This window comes from Carcharodon carcharias, chromosome 16 (assembly GCF_017639515.1).
Source record: "Carcharodon carcharias isolate sCarCar2 chromosome 16, sCarCar2.pri, whole genome shotgun sequence".
Taxonomy (NCBI): domain Eukaryota; kingdom Metazoa; phylum Chordata; class Chondrichthyes; order Lamniformes; family Lamnidae; genus Carcharodon; species Carcharodon carcharias.
The window spans coordinates 74315847-74336309 of NC_054482.1; the positions used below are offsets into that span (position 1 = coordinate 74315847).

The 20463-nt window shown below is 42.1% G+C and overlaps 1 protein-coding gene across 10 annotated transcripts in view; it reads left to right on the forward strand.

Moving 5' to 3' along the window:
- Window positions 1-20463, forward strand: part of osbpl9 (oxysterol binding protein-like 9) — a 289515-nt gene that overhangs the window by 226568 nt on the left and 42484 nt on the right. For all 10 annotated transcript variants that reach the window (XM_041208298.1, XM_041208299.1, XM_041208300.1 and 7 more), the window contains 2 exons: window positions 1463-1567; window positions 3729-3888. In XM_041208298.1, the coding sequence (XP_041064232.1) occupies window positions 1463-1567; window positions 3729-3888 (265 nt within the window). The remainder of the gene's footprint in view (window positions 1-1462; window positions 1568-3728; window positions 3889-20463) is intronic.

Genomic DNA, 20463 nt, shown 5'->3' on the forward strand with positions numbered 1-20463 from the left:
AAATAGTGTGGCACCCTCTTAATGCCACCTGGGGTGAACAGGACAAACAACTGTGCATCTCCCCAACTAATCAGACTGAAGCATTGTGAAATTAACAGTGCAAGGATTGAGATGGAAGTGTGTATTAAAATAGGTGAATTCAATCCCAAATCATATTCAGAATGAAAGAGGGACAAAAAGATTGGATTGAAAGAGATAAAAGTAAAAGCAAAAAAAGGAATAGAAACTATTGATGTAAACCTCTCCAGAATTGAGTGATAAAATGATAGCTATTGACGTTAAAACTTGCAAAAAAAAATTTAAATCTCCAATTAAATCCTGAAGGAATGAAATCTCTCATTTGTAATATTCAATTTAATTTAATTTTCAATGCCAGAGAGGTGGCCTGTTGGTATTTGACATTTTATCATGTCACTAAAAGGGTATTTAAACTTGCAACAACTTGAGTTAACTTACCGTTAAGAGTTTATTCATATTTATCCTGCAAGTACGAGAGCTTCACTTTTCTCAGTGCATCTGAATAGGGAGCCAGACAGTGAAATGCGATTTTTTGCAAAGCTAATGGCAGACTAGTGCATCTCCAATAGCTTTGATTTCCCCATTTAATTGTGCCTCTGAAGTTGTTGTGGTATTTACACTTAGATAACATTAAGCACTATCCATCTCACTGTTAAATTGACAGCAAATTTTGGACAAATGTGTTCTCTTTAACCCTCAACAACAACTCACAGGCCTTGTAAAATGGTACCTAACATCTTTACAGCTAAATTTATTAACTTAGAATAGCTTTTGAAATCAAATGTGACTGGATTGCAGAGCTTATACATGCAGTTTTCTATTGAGATAACGTGGAACTCTAGATTATGCAGCAGGCTAAACAATACAAATTTGTAATATTTATTGTCATAAACTGAATTTTGCAGTTGAAGTGCTAACAAGTGGAATGCAAAATTCATAATAAGAAAATATAGATTCCACTACAGGCATTTGTTCCAGGGCTCCATGTAAATGAGTCCTCAATTTATGATGCTAATACTAAAAGTAGTAATGCAGACTCCTGATTGCAAACTGAGAGCTCAAATTGAATACATTGCTAGATCATTGTATTTTGTTGTTTCACAGGCTAAGTATCATATTTGCAACAGCCCTCCTATTGTTTTTAATGGAATAGAAAATATTGATGTGAACCTCTCCACTGCTGATTCAACTGACTGATGAAATTGATAGCTATTATTAGAAGAGATCCTGTTTGTTTTTCACATTGAAATGTTGTATTACTTTTTAAAATAAAATAAACAGGATGTGTTGTAAATATATGAATACACTGTATACTATTTGAGACTGGGCTAGTCACTAAAGGACATGCTGCACTTTCTTCTGACTCCATTCCAAACACTGTACTGGATAGTCTTTACTGTTGAGGAGGACTCTATAATGCGCTGTTTTGATGATTTTTTTACAGAGCCTGCTCAGTTATGCAAAGCAGAGCAGCGTCCATCAACATTGGCTGTGGGATCTGCTGTTAATGCAATGGGCGACCGTCAAACACCAACTCCCAACAGTACAGGTTAGATATATTTTATTTCTCTATAAGTACATTTGTAAGTTTATGTGCAATGACATGGATATAAAAGTTCAGGTGTTATTGGCTTGACGAGAACAATTAACGTAATTTGATGATGTATCAGCTGTAGTTTTATTTGTGAGTTTTGTGATTTTCTTTTTTCAAAAGAGGGAACAGTAAAGTAGCAGTTGATTTTACATGAGAAAATCTTGATATCCGAGCATGGAGGGCACACTTTGTGTGGAGTGATAGCTCATAGGTTTTGTTTCTAGTTGTACTGCTAAAGAAAACCCTTCTGCCCCACCCCTGATTCAGTCTGGGAGATAGAGGAGTGAAAGTTGCTCAGCCTTCATTGTGCTCCTAAAAGCAGCCCTGAGGAATTGCATAAAGAGAAGCTTGAGAGCAGGTTGTTAGTGTTTTCTCTCTGTTGAGACTTGAATGACAATGGAGTTTCATTTTTGTATTTTTATATTTCTCTTGCTATGAAAGGCAAATTTGGTAGTCTACATTTAACCATTGTGTATTAATTTTATGCTTTACTTAAACCTTTATGGTACAACTTAATACACCTGTTTTTGGCATGAATCAAGTAAGATAGTTTGATTATTAGTGTGATAACCTCATGACTGGAGCAGGTCTTCATATTTGTAATGCCTACTTTAACTCTACTGTTTTTAAGCAGTTTATGGTCAACTTTGCCCTACTGAATGTGATTGAAATATTAACATCGCTTCTTTTCATACAGTGGCAGCCAGTTTTAGCAACCTTTTCCAGTTATCTCGTCATTTGGCTGAAATTAAGGAGTTAAATATTCATATTATCTTAATTACTCAAATTGTGTTAGTAATAGTAATTGTAGTTAAATTGTTCTCCTCAGTATTGATACCAAGATGCTGGCTGCATCACGTGATTTGCATTTGTGAAGTATTAAAATGTATTAAAAAGTTTTAAAGGGAGAAAACGAATCCTTTTTGTTTGAATTCTGCACCATCAGGGAGCCAGGAACTGGTGTGAATACTTGGGTGCATGATCTATTTTGTGAAATAAGTTAGATATTCTATTGCTCTCCTTTTGAGTAATGGTTATCCATTTGCATTCCAGACAGTTGTTCTTTTTTTGAGGAAGCTGTTATTTAATCAACAAGCTATTACAACAGTTATTTAATAGGTAATGTTAAGCTACAAAGATATAATATAACATTACTAAATTATTTGGATTGATCTGCTTGAGTATTAAGGTTAGGAAAGGGGTACTTAGCCAAGTTCCTTGCTCCTGCTCCTGTCAGGTAACTCTTGCTGGAATTATGTGGGCATTGGATAATGTCAGGATGGAACTCTTCTGTGGTACTGCATGGATAAATAGTCTGCCAAACTTTACTGTCTAAAGAGTCATGAGAAAATCAAAATAATGGTTTATTTGTACTATAAATTGATTAGATTGTCACTAGTAAAATTGCTTGTCTTCAAAAACACAATTCTTCCTTAACTGATCAACTTCCAAATGTAGATAAATATTTCTGTTATCCCACAAGGGAAAAAAGTCACACTATCCAGGAAAAAAATGGAACACTATCCATTTTAAAGAGCCTGTATCCTGGATGAAAGACTGATCATCTTCGCTACGTAATAAGGTCATAATATAATATCTTATTACCTACAGTGGAGAAGATCATGTAAAGGTTAATTCTGGAGTACCGTCTTAGTTCTTCGCTCAGAACAGCATTTGTGTGCTGTTGTCAATGCGTACCCCTCAACTTGTACCTTAATAAAAAGAATTAGATACATAGGGCCACTGTGTGCCATTTGATAAAAGGATGCACATTCCTGCTGAGTTCATCTTGGCAGTGCATCAAGATAGCCTACTGTAACTAAAGCTGTTTAGTGTTACTAAAAATGAGGGAGTATAATGTATGTTGCAAAGTAGTTGGATTATTTTTAACTTATTTAACCATATCTTATATAAAAAGAATATATGTAAAATACTTTTTTTTTAAAAAAAACTATTTAATAGGATAGTACATTCAACATCTTAAAAGAATAAAAATTAAATTTGCATTAGAAAGTAAGCAGTAATTGACTTTATATTATCCTTTATATTAGAAAACGTCCAGCAATAGAAGTACATGTTAACATCTCAAGTACAATTGTGTGTTTCTGTGAATTAGGAAGTGGACAGTCAGCACCAAGCAGCAGCATCACTTCGCCCAGCCATGTAAATCTGTCTCCTAATACAGTCCCAGATTTTTCATATTCCAGCAGTGAGGATGAATTCTATGATGCTGATGAGTTCTACCAGAGTAACTCTTCTCCAAAGCGTTGCTTAGAGTGAGTACTTTAAAATCAATTATGTGAAACTTATTTTCTTAAATATTGAAGTGAGCTTATGATGACAGAAATGTCATTTTCCTTTAATGTATGGTTTGCATTGCAGGCTATGAAATATATTAAAGGAAATCAATTTCAAAGTTATTCTCAAACTTCTATTGCCTGCCTTGACAATTTTTCACAAAATTAACTAAGTTTTTACAAATCCAATGAAATAGGATGTGCTATTCTGAGAGGTAATGTGAGAATGACTGCCCTTGACATCAAGGCAGCACTTGACCAAGTGGCATCAAGGAGCTGTAGCAAAACTGGAATCAGTGGGAATCGGGGGAAAATTTGCCACTCTTTGATCAGAGTTCCTCCTATTTGGGTTGATTAATATGTTTCATTGATCAATATCTTCCCCTTTCAAGCTGTTATCTTGTATTACCAGCCTATCTTATCCACTATCTGAAAAACTAGAATGTTCTGACTTTCCTTCCCAGCATTTGGCATGACAATTGCACCATGACTGGCCAACATTAGGACAAACGTGGTGGGATGCACACTTTAAAAGCAACAGGAGGGGTTGCAGCTGACAGTATTAGTTTTCATGATCATTTCCTCTTTAATGTTCCAACCCTCTCCTGTACTCAATACTTAAAGTGCAAAATGCTTTCGTTATAGTGATTGAGTTTTGATTTTCCTGTTATCTTGCCATATTCCCAAGGATACTAATTCAGTCCTAAGATTGATCCCATATGATTCCATGTTGTTCTTTTGGTGTATCTATCTATTGATGATATTTTGTCAGGGGAACATCTGACTTACTTATCTTGATCAAAAGAGCAAGCTGGAAACTTGGTCCTTTCTTGTGTTTCTTAGTTATGACCTGCTCTTTGACATAGCGATCAGGATCTCCTGTAACCTCACCATGAATTGCCTTTCTATGGTCTTGTCACAATTTGATGCCTGAGCTTCTTTCAATACCTTTATAGGGCACGTACAGCATGTGATTGAGCATTAATCCTCACAGTTCTCTAGAATAATAAATTTAGAATGAACAAGGAAAGAACATTATTAGAATCACTGCTGAGTAACAATCCAGAATTAATTTTAAAAACTTAGTGGGGGAGCAACTTACAACTAGTGACCAAAATATGATTGAATTTGATATTAGATTTGAACGTAAATGTAAGTAAAGCAAACGTTGAAGGGATGACAAATTAGTTAAATATAGTAAACTGAGCTGAACTGTTAATGGATAAACCTAGAGTTAAACAGTGGCAAGTATTCAAGAAATATTTGGTTCAATGCAAAACTAGTACATACCATTAGAAGGCAAAGGTTCAACATGTGTAGTTAAGTATCTATGGTCAACAAATGAGGTAAGAGACTGTATCAAGTGACTAGGCTTACACAAATGCAAGGAACAGTGTAAATTCAGTGAGCTGGGAGAGCTAAGGAAAGAAAGAAAGCTGGAAATGATGGTTCCACAAGGTAATATAAAAAAAAAACGTGCAAGGGATATCAAAGCTTAAAGTTTTTATAAATATATCAAGGGGAGAGTAGTAAAGGGGGATGTAGGCCTATTAAAGATGGATGCAGGCAAAATTTAACAAGGAAATGGAAGAATTATTTAATGAATATGTTTTCACAGTGAAGGAAGATGACAAACTAGCATTAAGGGAACCTGGAAATAAATCAAAGGGAGAAATTTAGTGGATTAAATATAAGTTTAAAAAATGGCAATGACAAAAATAATATGACTTAAGATAAATGTCTAGAATGTGATTTTTTTTAAAGTAAAAAAATTGCAGGTATGTTAGTCATATTTTCTGAACTTCTCTAGATTCTAGAATTGCGGCTTTAATATTTTGAAATTTTCTAATCTAAAGGATGGAGGGAGGGGGAACCAGATAATTACTGACCTGTTAAGATTCCAGTAACATCCCCATGACTGCTGTTAAACTATCATCACACACACAGTGACTGAATGCTTTGACAAGTATGAGCTGATCATAGAGTCAACATAAATTCGTGAAAGTTGCTCATGTCTGACTAATTGAATTGAAACTTTTGAGGAAGTTACAAGCATGATCGATAGAGGAACATATGGACTTTCAGAATGTATTTGATAGGGGATTGGAGAACAAGAATAAGGAAGTCTTCTACAATTGCGCACGGCATTGGTGAGATCACACCTGGGGTACTGTGCGTAGTTTTGGTCTCCATGTTTATGAAAGGACATGCTTACATTGGAGGCGGTGGAGCCAAGATTCACTAGAGTGGTTCCTGGGATGAGAGGGTTGTCCTATGATGGGCTGAGTAAATTGAGCCAATATTCTCTGAAATTTAGAAGAATGAGAGGTAATCATTGAAACATACAATATTATGAAAGGGCTTGACAGGTGGACACTGAAAAGTTGTCCCCCTTGGCTGGGGAATCTAGAACATGGGGATACAATCTCAGGATGGAGATTAGGAAAAATGCCCTCACTCAAAGGGTTATGAATCTTCAGAATTTTCTACTCAAGAGGATTGTGGATGCTCCATCGTTGAATATATTCAAGACTGAGATGGATAGATTTTTCGTCGCTCAGGGAACCAAGGAAAATAGGGAATAGGTGGGAAAGCAATGTTAAGGCCGAAGACCAGTCTTGATCTTATTGAATGGCGGAGCAGGTTCAAGGGGCCATATGGTCTACTCCTCCAGTTTCTTATGTTATTATTATAAGGCTCTGTATAAGAGATTATTAAAATAAAAAAAATGAATGTAGAGTAACTCTGTGACCTGGTTTGGTAAACGCTTGGGTGGTAGGAAACCGAGTGGGGATAAAGGGAACATACTCTGGTTGGCAGGGCGTGCCAAACAATGTTCCATAGGGATCTGTGTTGGAGTCACAGCTTTCCACCATATATATTTCACCTTGATGCCCAATCAATCTTGTATAAAGAACAACTGAGTTATACATCCAATTTTACTTATGACATTTAAGCTATGAAGCCGGGTAAATTGTGTATATGTTAACAGCAAGTTATAAAGTGACATAGACTAAGTGAGTGGGAAAAATCTATGGCAGATGGAGTTCAACATAGGGAAGTGTGAAGTCATCCACTTTGGATACAAGAAAGATAAATCTTAATAACAATGAGAGATTAGGAGCTGTGGAGAAGCAGTGGGATGTGGGCGTGTAGGTATACTGCTCACTAAAAGCTATGTAATGTAATATTGGCCTTTATCTGAAGTGGGTTCGAATACAAAAGTGAGGAATGTTTCAGTTGTACAAAGCGTTGGTCAGATCCCATCTAGCATACTGTATTCAGCTTTGGGCACAAAATTCAGGAAAGAGATATTAGCCTTGAGAGGAGGTACAACGCAGATTCACCAGAACTGGTACCAAGCATAAAAGGTTAAAATATGAGGTCAAATGGATAAAGTTGCTTTGCATTCTCTTGAGTTTAAGATGTTGAAGAGTAATCTAATTAAGGTGTTTAAAATGATTAAGGGACTGGCAGAGTAGTTTTAAGAAATTGTTTCCACTTTTGGGGAAATCAGTAACATGTTGGAGTTGTATAGAACCTTGGTGAGGCTACAGCTGGAGTAACTGTATGCAATTCTGGTTGCCACATTATAGGAAGGATGTGATTGCACTGGAGGGGGTGCAGAGGAGATTCACCAGGATGTTGCCTGGGATGAAACATTTAAGTTACGAAGAGAGGTTGGATAGACTTGGGTTGTTTTCATTGGAGCAGAGAAGACTGAGGGGCGACCTGATCAACGTGTACAAGATTATGAGGGGCGTGGATAGGGAGCAGCAGTTCCCCTTAGTTGAATGGTCAGTCACGAGGGGACACAAGTTCAAGGTGAGAGGCACGAGATTTAGGCAGATGTGAGGAAAATTTTTTTACGCAGAGGATGGTGACGGTCTGGAGTGCGCTGCCTGGGAGGGTGGTGGAGGCGAGTTGCCTCACACCCTTTAAAAAGCACTTGGCATGTCGTAACATTCAAGGCTATGGGCCAAGTGCTGGTAAATGGGATTAGGTAGATAGGTCAGGTGTTTCTCACGTGTGGGTGCAGACTCGATGGGCCGAAGGGCCTCTTATGCACTGTGAGATTCTGTGAACAGAGGCATAATCTTAAAATTAAAATTAGGCCATTTAGGAGTGAGCTCAGGAAGGACATTTTAGTTATTATTTGTTAGGTAAGGGTATCAAGGGAAATGGAATAAAAGTGAGTAAATGGAGATGAGATACAGATAACGTGATCTAAAAGAAAAACAAAAAGGTTTAAGGGGCTGAATGCATTCCCCTTGTTCCTATGTTCTTAGATCTGATTGACTTGGGTTTGTTCAGTGGGTTGTGAAGATCTTTACCTGGCTAAGAACCCTGCTCTTGATTGTTGCGAAATGACCCTTGTTGGTGCACGTGGTACCATATCCAGGCAGTAGTGTGCACCTTGAGGAGGAGGCAGAAGAAAATTTGAGATACAAAAAATGATTCATTTTGAGAGATTGTGATTTGTCTTTTGCACAAGTGCATATGCCATCAGAGCTACACGGATTATGGATTCCATGAAGTGATTATCTTTTATACTACATTTTTGGCAGTAAGAAAAGAGAAGCCTTACATATAAATCCATGTATTGCCTGTGCAAGGTTGTTGTATCTTGGACCGATATTAGAAGAGATTTCAAGAAGCATTTTTAATACTTTTCTACAGATATAGATTGTATACATTCCTTTGCCTTTGATTTTGCTTAGATTTGTTTCGAAAATAATTTTCAGTTGGCATTTTTGATCGATACAGTTTTAGTTATAATGAAGCTGATTCGCATGGTCTCCATTCAGCTGGAAGAGGGCAATAATAGGACATTAATGGCAGTGTACCACATATTACCCATTCCTGCTTCCAGTATGGCTATCACCATTTCCTTGAAGGATTTCACTAGGGCAACCCAGGCACTTAACTGTTTCAGGCAGGGGCTATTTGTAATATGCAAATTGGGGTTGTATGTCATTTCCAGGAGCCCGATGCAATTTTGATATACCAGTTGATGAATGTTCTACTGACTGGTTCACTCAACATCTGGCACCAATCAACTCTGGAAATGTTTTTTTCCATGCCGAGAATTCCTGTCTCAACCCATGCCCTCATCCACCTCCACCAGTGCCTGTTTGCTTGAATAATGCTCGTAACACAATGGGCATATGGAAGTGAAGCTCTGGCCCCTCTGCCGAAGTTCACCCAAAGTTGAAATTAATCCTGATGTTTTAACACATGATGAGTGCTGAAAGAGCAAGCAGGCAAGTTCTGTAAGGGGCATGTGGTCTTCCCTGCCAGAGGACATACGAATTAGGAGCAAGAGTAGGCCACTTGGCACCTTGAGCCTGCTCTGCCATTCAATAAGATCATGGCTGATTTGAATGTAGCCTCAACCTCCCATTCTTGCCTATCCCCGATAACTTTTAACCCCCTCGTTAATCAAGAACTTATCTAACCCTGCCTTAAAAATATTCAGACTCTGCTTCCACCGCCTTTTGAGGAAGAGTGTTCAAAAGACCCGCAACTCTCAGTAAAAAATTTCTCCTCATCTTTGTCTTAAATGAGTGACCCCTTATTTTTAAACAGTGACCCCTAGTTCTAGATTCTCCCATAAGAGGAAACATCCTTTCCGCATCCACCCTGTGACTCAGCATCTTAAAGGTTTCAATTAAATCGCCTCTTACTCTTCTAAATTCCAGTGGATACAAGCCTAACCTGTCCAGCTTTTCCTCATAAGACAACCTGCCCATTCCTGGTATTAGTCTAGTAAACCTTCTCTGAACTGCTTCTAATGCATTTACATCTTTCTTTAAGGAGACCAGTACTGTACTCAGTACTCTGGATGTGGTCTCACCAGTTCCCTGTATAACTGAAGCATACTTTTGTGATCAATTCCCCTCCTAATAAATGATATTCTATTAGCTTTGCTAATTACTTGCTGTATCTGCACACTAACCTTTTGTGATTCATGCACTAGGACACCCAGGTCAATCTAACTTTCAGAGCTCAGCAATCTTTCACCATTTAGATAATAAGACTTTTTATTCTTCCTGCCAAAATGAATGATTTCACATGTGCCCACAGTATACAGTATTTGTCAGATCTTTGCCCACTCACTTAACCTATCAATGCCACTTTGTAGCCCCCTTAACTCCTCTTCACAATTTACTTTCCTACCTATCTTTGTCGTCAGCAAATTTAGCCACCATTCCTTCGGTCCCTTCATCCAAGTCATTTATATAAATTGTAAAAAGTTGAGGCCCCAACACTGATCCCTGTGGCAACCTGCCAAATAGAAAAAGACCCATTTATGCCAACTCTCTGCTTTCCATTAGCTAACCAACCTTCTATCCATGCCAATATGTTACTCCCTACATCATGAGCTTTTATTTTCTGTAGTATCTTTTGATGTACTTTATCAAATGCCTTCTAGAAATCTAAGTATAGTACATCCACCGGTTCCCTTTCATCCACAGCACCGTGACTCCTTCAAAGAACTCCAATAAATTGGTTAAACGTGATTTCTCTTTTACAAAACCATGTTGACTCTGCCTGATTGCCTTGAATTTCCCTAAGTGCCCTGCTATAACATCTTTAATAATAGCTTCTAATGTTTCCCCATGCCAAATGTTAGGCTAACTGGCCTATAGTTTCCGGTTTTCTGTCTTCCCTTTTTGAATAAAGCAGTTACATTTGCTATTTTCCAATCTAATGGAACCTTCCCCAAATCTAGGGAATTTTGGAAAATTAAAATCAGTGAAATCAACTATCTCACTAGTCACTTGTTTCAAGACCTCAAAGTGGAGTCCTTCTGGACCTGAGGATTTGTGAGCCTGCAGCCCCAACAATTTGCTTAATATCACTTCCCTGGTGATTGTAACAGGATGATTGCAGTTAATTTGAATTCAGTAAAAATCTGGAATTAAAAGCCTGATGATGACCATGAAACCATTGCTGATTGTCATTAAAAACCCATCTGATTCACAAATCTCCATTAGGGAAGGAAATCTGCTGTCCTTACCAGGTCTGGCCCACATGTGAGTCCAGACCCGCAACAATGTGGTTGACTCTTAATTGCCTTTGTTCAGAGGGCAATTAGGGATAGGCAATAAATGCTGTCTGAGCCATTGACGCCCAGTTTTTATTTGAATTTAGTTCTGTTGATTCTTGCCTGAGCCAATAAATTGTCTGGGACATGGAATTGAGTGCATCATCGCAAACCGGAAAAATAGTTGGCACAATGTACATTTTCACAGAGGAATTCTGTGCTTGTGTCTTACTCATTTTTGTCTCAGCTGAAACAAAAGACCTCTTTAAGAACTCAAGAGGGAAAATAACCATTTTGTTGGGAGTGGAAAAGGAGGGCAGTGAACAGTGTTTCAATGTTTGTCAGATAAATGCCAGGTGAATTCATTAGACCACATTGTTTCCTGTTTCACAGTACTTGCATCTGTTTATGAAATATGTGTTATATGTGTAAAGTTGTCACTTGTCACATTCATACAACTGTTTGTACAATATTCCAGTAGTTTCTGTGAAAATGGGAAACGATTCTTTGTAGGGTATTTAACTGTTAATTTTGGCTGTAATTTCTACAAACTTTAAAAATGAGAGAAGAGATCACTTGATATTTCCCCCATATTTGTAGTGTGGACCTTTTTGATATAAGGTGAGAATTTTATATACTTTTGAAGCAATTCACCACAACAATGCCAATGTGGTAGAAGAATGAACATTTCGATATTGAATGCATTCAGTGAGTGTCCCAGGAAACTTTATCTGATTATCTACAATCCAGATTTAAATTACATAGAGGAATACACTGTGGGAAAAGTTGAATACCCTGTCTGTTCAGCAACAAATAAAGTACTAAATTACTCATGAGAGATTGTCTGCCTTGGAAATTCAGTATTTCTTGCAGAGTATATATGAAATGGACAGCCATAAAACTCCTGTTCTTCAGAACCCTATGTCACCCTTCTTGTCGAGGAAACAAAATGGACAAGTATTAGCCACCACCAATTGACAATATTTCCACCAAATATATAAATTATGCCCACTGAAGACCTATTTAGACAAATTCCTTATCAAACACAGCTGATACAAAAAACTCTCTTTAAAAACTAGAGAGGGAAAAATGCTCATTTTGGCATTTCACCTTTCAACCCTCTTGTGTCAATGGGCGGATTTGTCCCAGAATGTGTGATGGGGGAGGGAAAAAGAACGTTTTACACACCGACCGCAATGGCACCTTTTCACACCATATCATCCCAATCGCGCCTCATTAATCATGCATTCCCATAAAATTCACTGGGTCGCTGGCGGGGCGGCCTCTCATTCGCCAGCCACACCGTCACCTCGCTGCTTCCTCAAGCCGGGCACCGCATTTAAAGTGCAGCCGTGCACACACCACCCCATTCCTTCCAGCCCAGGACTGCTGCACAGAAGACGTCGTCCCAAAAGGCAAGAAGTCTGCAGTCCCCTGGTTCAGTGACTTATCCCTGGATCACCTTTTGGACGCCGTGGAGGCTCGCCGTGATGTACTCTACCCCTACTCTAGTCGCAGGAGGGGCAGCAACATCACCAATCAGGCTTGGGAGGCAGTAGTCAGCGCCAATGCCCTGCAAAAGAGGACAGCCACCCAGTAACTAAAGGGGATGAATGATGATCTCCGTTCCACCAGGGTAAGTCATTCTTCTAATCACTCTCAACACACACACTCACAAACCCAACACACATCTACAGGGGTCTCACTCACTGCCAATTCAAGGGACATTATCATTCACTGTCTCACACACACCTTCATTATCCTCACCCTGTCCATGGCACCGCTCACCACCCACACATGCCAGGCATACTTATCATCTGGCCTGGCAGGCATCCCACTTACACACTCTTCATCTGTATTCATGCAGGATAAGTTGGCACACAACAAGAGGGAGAGGTCACCTGACATCAAGGTCTTCACAGACTTTGAGAATAGAGTCATACAGCTAGCCGGTGAAGATCTGGACTATTCCTGTGCTGACGGTGAGGTTGACAGTGCTTAACCAAGTGAGAATCCAGCAGTGCAACATCCACCAGGCAACCATGCTGTTAGTGATCTGCCCTGTTTTACAGGCCACTTCATGCTCTAATTATCTCTCTCACTTTCGCAGGCATATCTGGGAAACAGCCGAGGGAGTCCATGACCCAGATGCTCGACTCAAGCTCCAAAGACACCTCAGAAGAGGAATCTGCTGAAACCCATCACAGCGCTCACCCACACCCTCCACCTGTGCAGAGACACATGCCTCTGTGGGACCATGCTTTAGATCACAATCTGGTGATCACGTCGCACTGTCTGATCCACAGGCGGTGGCAGGGACTTCCCAAGTGTCTGGCACTCGGAGGACTGCTGGGGGCCAGAAATCTACTGAGTCTGAGTCAGATGGCATGCCTCTGGGCTTGGTCATACCTCAGTTGCTGGAGCTGCAAAGGCAAGCTCAGGAGCATCAGGAAGGGACGTCCACTGCACTCCACCAATCGTAAGGAACGATGAAGAACTCTGTCTGAGGCAATGGCATCAGCATGCCAACGCACTGAGGTCAACACTGGTAGGATGGCGGCCGCCACGGAGATCTTGGGCCAGGACATCGGTCCTGCACTGCTGCGCAGGGTGAACTACATCACCAACATCATAGTTGGCCTCCAACAGTGTCAATACGAGAGGGGTACGGGGCAGCTCGATCTCACTACAGCTTCCCCTTCTACTCAAGGAGTCAGACACTCGTAGGGAGGATGATCAGCAGGTGCAAACTCCGGGGACATCCACCCAGGTGTCTCCGGGAGTGTCTATCCCATCCTAATCCCCTCTTCCTGTGACCTCAGCAGCTCCAGCTCCACAAGCCAAGGAGGGTGCAGGTGCCACTGCCACACAGTAGGACCACAAAAGCAGGCTAGGGACCCTCCAGGTCTAGGCTCTCCAGAGTGTGCCCATCAAGATAATCACAGACACAGCATAGCAATCAGCAGGCTGCCTCCACCTCTGCTGTGAATGTCGGGGGAGCACCAAGTCTTAGCAGCAGGGCTAGGAAAGCTAAGAAGATGTAACTCTTATTGAGTTAAAACAATCAAACTAAAGCTAAGAAGATGTAACTCTTTCGAGTACAAACCCATTTCCATCTGTTCCTATTCAGATGAAGTTACATTGTTTCATAGTTTGCCATTGTGAGATTTGAACTCTTGATCTTGGGGTTACAAGCCCAGTACCATAACCACTTGGCTATTTAGGCCAAGCACTAAGAAGATGTAACTCTTATAGAGTCAAAACAATTAAACCAAATCAACAAAATTGGGATAAATCAGGCACAGCCCGTAATTCAGGTCAGCTGTAAAACCAAGAACAAAGTTTAAAGGAACCTTACAAACTTTAAATCAAAATGAGATTAAAGGGGTCAACAAAACACCCCAGTCCCCGCGGTGCCCACCGAGCACGGAAGGCCTCGTGTGTGCCAGCAGACACCGCGTGCTCCCTCTCCAGGGACATCCGGCTGCAAACGTAGCCGCGGAAGAGGGACAAACAATTGGGCGGGACTCCCCCGTCCTTGACTCACCCACTGCCTTGACCTGTTAATGGCCAACTTGGCCAGGCCCAGGAGCAGGTTCACAAGGAGGTCCTCCTCCTTCCTGACCCCCTTCCGCACCGGTTGCCCATAGATCAGGAGCGTGGGGCTCGCTAAGAAGATGTAGTTGCACAGCCTGGGCATGGCTGTTAATCACTTGTACATACTGTTCACTATTGTCAATAAACTCTCAAGAATGTCTCCCTGTCTATGGCTCCTTGTTCTGATGAGCGGTGTTTGTGTTACTCAGATGTGAAACCTTGGTCCCTGCACAAGGTAACGGCAGGTGTCTCAGTCCAGGGGCTCTTCCTTATGCTTTGTGCAAATTTCTCAGCACACTGATGGTGTACCTTTACTGTCACTGGTCACATCATCAGTCATGCCTGCACCTCGGTGGGGCTTATCTTTGCTGCCAGAATGCCCTGGGCTTACAGCACAGTGTTCCATCATTCTGTGTGCTTCCAGTACCTTTTTGAGGTGCGGCTGGCCCCCCATCCCAGCCGCATCTGTGTCTGGTTACAGTGTGGTCCTGAAGGGTTCAACTCACAAAGGGTGCCATAGGATCAGGAGGAGTTAAAGTTTCCCTGCTGCCTCTCCATGATATGAATCTGTTCACAGAGTTCAAGCAAGGTGCCATCAGCCAGACAGGATTCAGACATTCACTTAAGCTATGTGAATCGTGTGGCTACAAGAGCAGGTCAGAGGCTAGGGATCCTGCAGTGAGTAACTCCGCCCCCCCCCCCCCAAAAGCCTGTCCACTAGCTACAAGGCAAAAGTCAGGAGTGTGATGGAATACTCCCCACTTGCCTCGATGAGTACAGCTCCAGCAACACTCAAGAAGCTTGACACCAAACAGGACAAAGCAACCTGCTTGATTGACACTCCTTCCACAAACACTCAACTACCTCCCCCACTGACGCATGGTGTCAGCCGTGTGTACCATTGACAAGATGTTCTGCAGAAACTCACCAAGGCTCCTTAGGCAGAACCTTCCAAACCCATGACTGCTACCATCTAGAAGGATAAGGGTAGCGGATACATTGGAACACCACCATCTGGAAGTTCCCTTCCAAGCTGCTCACCACCCTGACTTGGAAATATATCACCGTTCCTTCACTAATACTGGGTCACAATCCTGGAACTCCCTCCCTAACAGCACTGTGCCTGTACCTACACCACATGGACTGCAGTGGTTCAAGAAAGCAGTTCACCACCACCCTTAAGGGCAATTAGGGATGGGCAATAAATGCTGGCCTAGCCAGCGATGCCCAAATTCCACAAATGAATAAAAAAGAATGGATTTACAGAATGTTCCCACTGCATGTCGTAGCCATCCTCCTGAATGTAGGGACTATGGGCATCTGCAGTGTCTCCATGATAGGAGCCTTATCAGAGAGTATGTGTGCTGCCATCAGCCAGACTGGAGTCAAATGTTCACAGATGCAATGTGAGGATCTTTGGTGTCTTCTCACTGCATGTCATCATCATTCTGCACGAATCTACCAGTTATGAGTGACTCCCAAGCGTGCCTGCCTCATCTGGCCAGTGCGATGGCCTCATCACCATCATCGCCTTTGAGGATCTCCTTACCCCCATCGCCGCCGATGTCCTCCTTATCGGAGGAGACATGCAGCTCCTCCATCTCTTCCTCAGCCAGCACCTCTCTCCATTTCAGCGCCAGGCTGTAAAGAGCGCGGCAGGCGATGACGATGCGTGACACCCTCTGTAGGCTGTATTGCAGGGCTGCTCCAGACTAGTCCTACACTCCGATGGTTTGCACCACCAAGGTGCAAGTTGCAGCATGAGCCTCATTGTACCTTCTCTATGCTGCACTCTGAGGCCGCCATACAGGTGCCATCAGCCACGTCTTCTGCCAGTAGCCCTTGTCCCCAAGGAGCCAACCCTGCAGCGTCTGTGGACGCTGGAAGGTATCATGGATCTGAGACCTACTGTGAATGTAGGAGTCATGCACACTCCCTAGGAACTGTGCGCAAACCTACAGGATATGTTTGTGGTGGTTGCACACCAGCTGAAGATCCAATGAGTGGAAGCCCTTGCAGTTGATGTAGTTGATTGCTTGTTGCCACAGAGATCCAAGCACCATATGAGTGCAGTCGATGGCACCCTGCACCTGAGATCTGGGCAAACCCCAGCGCTCCTGCATCATGGTTTTCTTGATTCTGGGTGAAATGTACAAAGCTGTGTGCCTTTGCGAAGATGGCGTCCATGACCACCTTGATGCATTTGTGTGTGGAGGCTTATGATATCCCAAGAGGTCACCTGTGGAGCCCTGAAAGGAGCCACTGGCATAGAAATTGAGCGCCACAGTTACTTTCATGGCCACTGGCTGTGGATCCCCTCTATGTCCCCATGTCGCCATATCGCCATATCCTGCAGCAGGTGGCAGATGTGACTGACCTGTTCCCTGGACATGTGCAGTCTTCGGCGACACTGGTTCTCGGTCATCTGCAGGATGACGAGCACCACCTGTAGACCCTGGCTCTAGCTAGGCATCAACCAGTGACCGCTCACTGTGGCCCTTCAGCGGTGTGCACAGGAGCCCCAACCACCCCTTCTTCCTGAGGGTGCTGCTCCTCCATTTGCCCAGCCAGGCACCTCCGTCATTCTCTTCTCCTTTGTCTCCACTCTGTGTAAGCCATCAGGCATACAGCTAGGTCACCAGGCTCCATGCTGCAGATGTACTACTCCTGCAGGATGAAAGAGAGACACATGGGTTAGCTTGGGTGTACTAAGAACCTCCCTTGGTTAAGCCTGAGGGCCCCTTAATGCACCCAAGAGACTGCTGGCCACCTCTTGGTTGGCCAGAGATTTGTGCACTGCATAGCTGCCTGAAACCCCACCCACCTCCACCCCACTCCAGCTGACCAATTGGAAACAACTTTGCCCACTGGACTTCATGCTATGCTCCCAGGTCAAATGCAGGCATTCTCCTAACCCACGCTGCAAAACTGTGCTATTAGTTTGAGCCATGGGGGAGACTTGTCCAAACCTGAATGATGACATTACAAGGGGCTATGAGTGCCTCCATCGGTGACTGCACCATGGCCAGCTTTCGCAAGGAGAGTGTACAACACGCCCAGTTGTCTTAATTGCTCTGCAGTCCGCCAAAATGTTCACATTTGCAGTCTGTGCCCAGGGAGTGAAAAGCTCTGGAGCATTTGGTGGCACTTCCATGCCTCTACGTTGCTTGAGTAGACAGATAAGGTGGAGGTCTGACTCCAAGCAAGACAATTTGGCTGTCTGAACTGTCTCAGGTACAGAGGAATGGTCACTTTATACAAGGTTTCCCTAATGCATGGCTGCTTCCCTCCCTGCATCACCTCACACTTCTCCACATTGAACTTCATCTGCCACCTATCTGCCCACTCCACCAACTCTACGTCCCCTTGAAGCTCCACACCGTCCTCCTCTCAGTTCACAACACTCCCAAGTGTTTGTATCATCCACAAATTTTGAATGCACACTAAGACCTGGATCATTAATATATATCAGGTAAAGCAAGGGTGCCATCACCAAACCCTGGCGAACTCCACTACAAACCTTCCTCCAGCTTGAAAAATACCCATTGACCATTACTCTCTGCTTCCTATTTTTCAGCCAATTTTGCCCTTTTTATTCCACGAGCAATATCTTTTCTCACAAGTTGGTTGTGTGGCGCTGTCAAATGCCTTTTGCAAGTCAAATGTACACCACATCAACATTCATCGACCTTTTCTGTTACCTCTCAAAAAGCTCAAGTTAGTTGAACACAATTTCCCCTTTAGAAATCCATGCTGGCTCTTTCTTATCAACCCATGTTTTTCCATGTGAATACTCATTTTGATCTCTTATGCATCTGTGATTTTCTTCACCCTCACTATTTGTTGCTATGCCTTCAGTTGTGTAGCTTCTAAGCTCTGGAATTCCCTCCCAAAACAACTCTGCTTCTCTATCTCTCTCCTTCTTTAAGACACTTCTGAAAAACGACTTACACCTGTCCTGATGGATTTTTGTGCAGTTAGGTGCCAAATTTTGCCTGGTAACACTGCTATGAAGAGCCTTGGGAGATTTTATTACAGTAAACACGCCTGCTGTTGTATTGTCATAAAAAAGCTGAAATAATGTAAAGGCATTGAGATCAAACAGGATTGTTTGGCCAGTTTTGTTCATCTGCAGTGACAATGTATTCACAACATACCACAATTTTGGCACAGGTTATAACCAACAATGGTAAATTTAACTAGTCTAATTTCATAATGCACACAGGATTCCTTAAAATGTATTTTTTCAAAGGTAGGCGCCATTATTTCCAGAGCACAGTGAAGATCTCATTTCTTCTTCAAATTAGAATGTATAAACATTTTACCAAAAGAATGAAAATGTTTAAAATGTGGATAAAATGAAGATCAGTATTTTGAGTCATAGAGGTCTACAGCACAGAAAAAGGCCCTTCAGCCCATCGAGTCTGTGCCGGTCAAACAAGTACCTAATTATTTTAATCCCATTTTGCGTCTGTGTTCATTCATGGGATGTGGGCTTCGCTGGCCGGGCCAGCATTTATTGCCCATCCCTAGTTGCTCCTTAAGAAGACAATTAAAAGCTGAAAATCAGGAGGTGGGAAGAGAGGAACTTTGGTGAAATTGAAATCACTAGGGAAACGGTACTGAGCACATTGATTGGGTTGCGGCTGGCAAATCTCCGGGTCCCCAAGTGCTACATCCGAGGGTCTCGAGGTGGCTAATGAGCTAGTCGATGCGCTGGTGTTAATTTTCCAAAATTCGCTAGATTCTTGAAAGGTTCCATCAGGCTGGAAAGTTGCAAATACAACCCCTCTATTCAAGAAGGGAGGGAGGCAGAAAACAGGAAACTATAGGCCACTTGGCTTGACATCTGTTCCAGGGAAGGCATTAGAATCGATCATCAAGGAGGTTATAGCTCGGCACTTAGAAGAGCTCAAGGCAATCGGAAAGAGTCAGCATGATTTTGTGAAAGGATAATCATGTTTAACCAATTTATTGGGAGTTTTTTTGAAGGAGTAACATGCACTGTGGATAAAGGGGAGCCTGTAGATGTGCTGTACTTGGATTTCTAGAAGGCATTTAATAAGGTGCCGCATCAAAGGTTGTTGCGAAAAATAAAAGCTCATGGTGTAGGGGGTAACGTATGGAAAGAAGATTAGCTGGCTGGCAGAAAGCAGAGAGTATGGATAAATGGGTCTTTTTCGGATTGGCAGTATGTGGAGTCTCACAGGGCCTCAACTTTTTACAATTTACATCAATGACTTAGATGAGGGGAGTGAAGGCATGATAGCTAAATTTGCAGATGACACAGCTAGGTAGGAAAGTATGCTGTGAAGAGGACATTAGATTACAAATGGATGTGGATGGGTTGAGTGAGTGGGCAAAAACCTGGCAAATGGAGTTTAATGGGTGAAGTGTGAAATTGTTCACTTTGGCAGGAAGAACAAAAAAGCAGAGTATCACTTAAATGGAGAATGGCTGCACAATTCTGAGGTACTGAAGGATCTAGGTGTTCTAGTACATGAGTCACAAAAAGTTAGTATGCAGGTACAGCAAGTAATTAGAAGGCTAATGGTATTCTTTATTACGAGAGGGATTGAATATAAAAGTAAGGGTGTTATGCTTCAGTTATACAGGACGTTAGTGAGACCGCACCTTGAATACTGTGTGCAATTTTGGTCTCCTTATTTAAGGAAGGTTGTAAATGCATTGGTGGCTGTTCAGCGGATTGATACTTGATTGATACCTGGAGTGAGTGGGTTGTCTTATGAGGAAAGGTTAGACAGTCTGGGCTTGTTTCCACTGGAGTTTAGAAGAGTGAGAGGTGATTTGATTGAAGTTTACAAGATCCTGAATGGTTTCGACAAGGTGGACATGGAAAGGATGTTTCCTCTTGTGGGTGAGTCCAGAACTAGGGGGCACTGTTT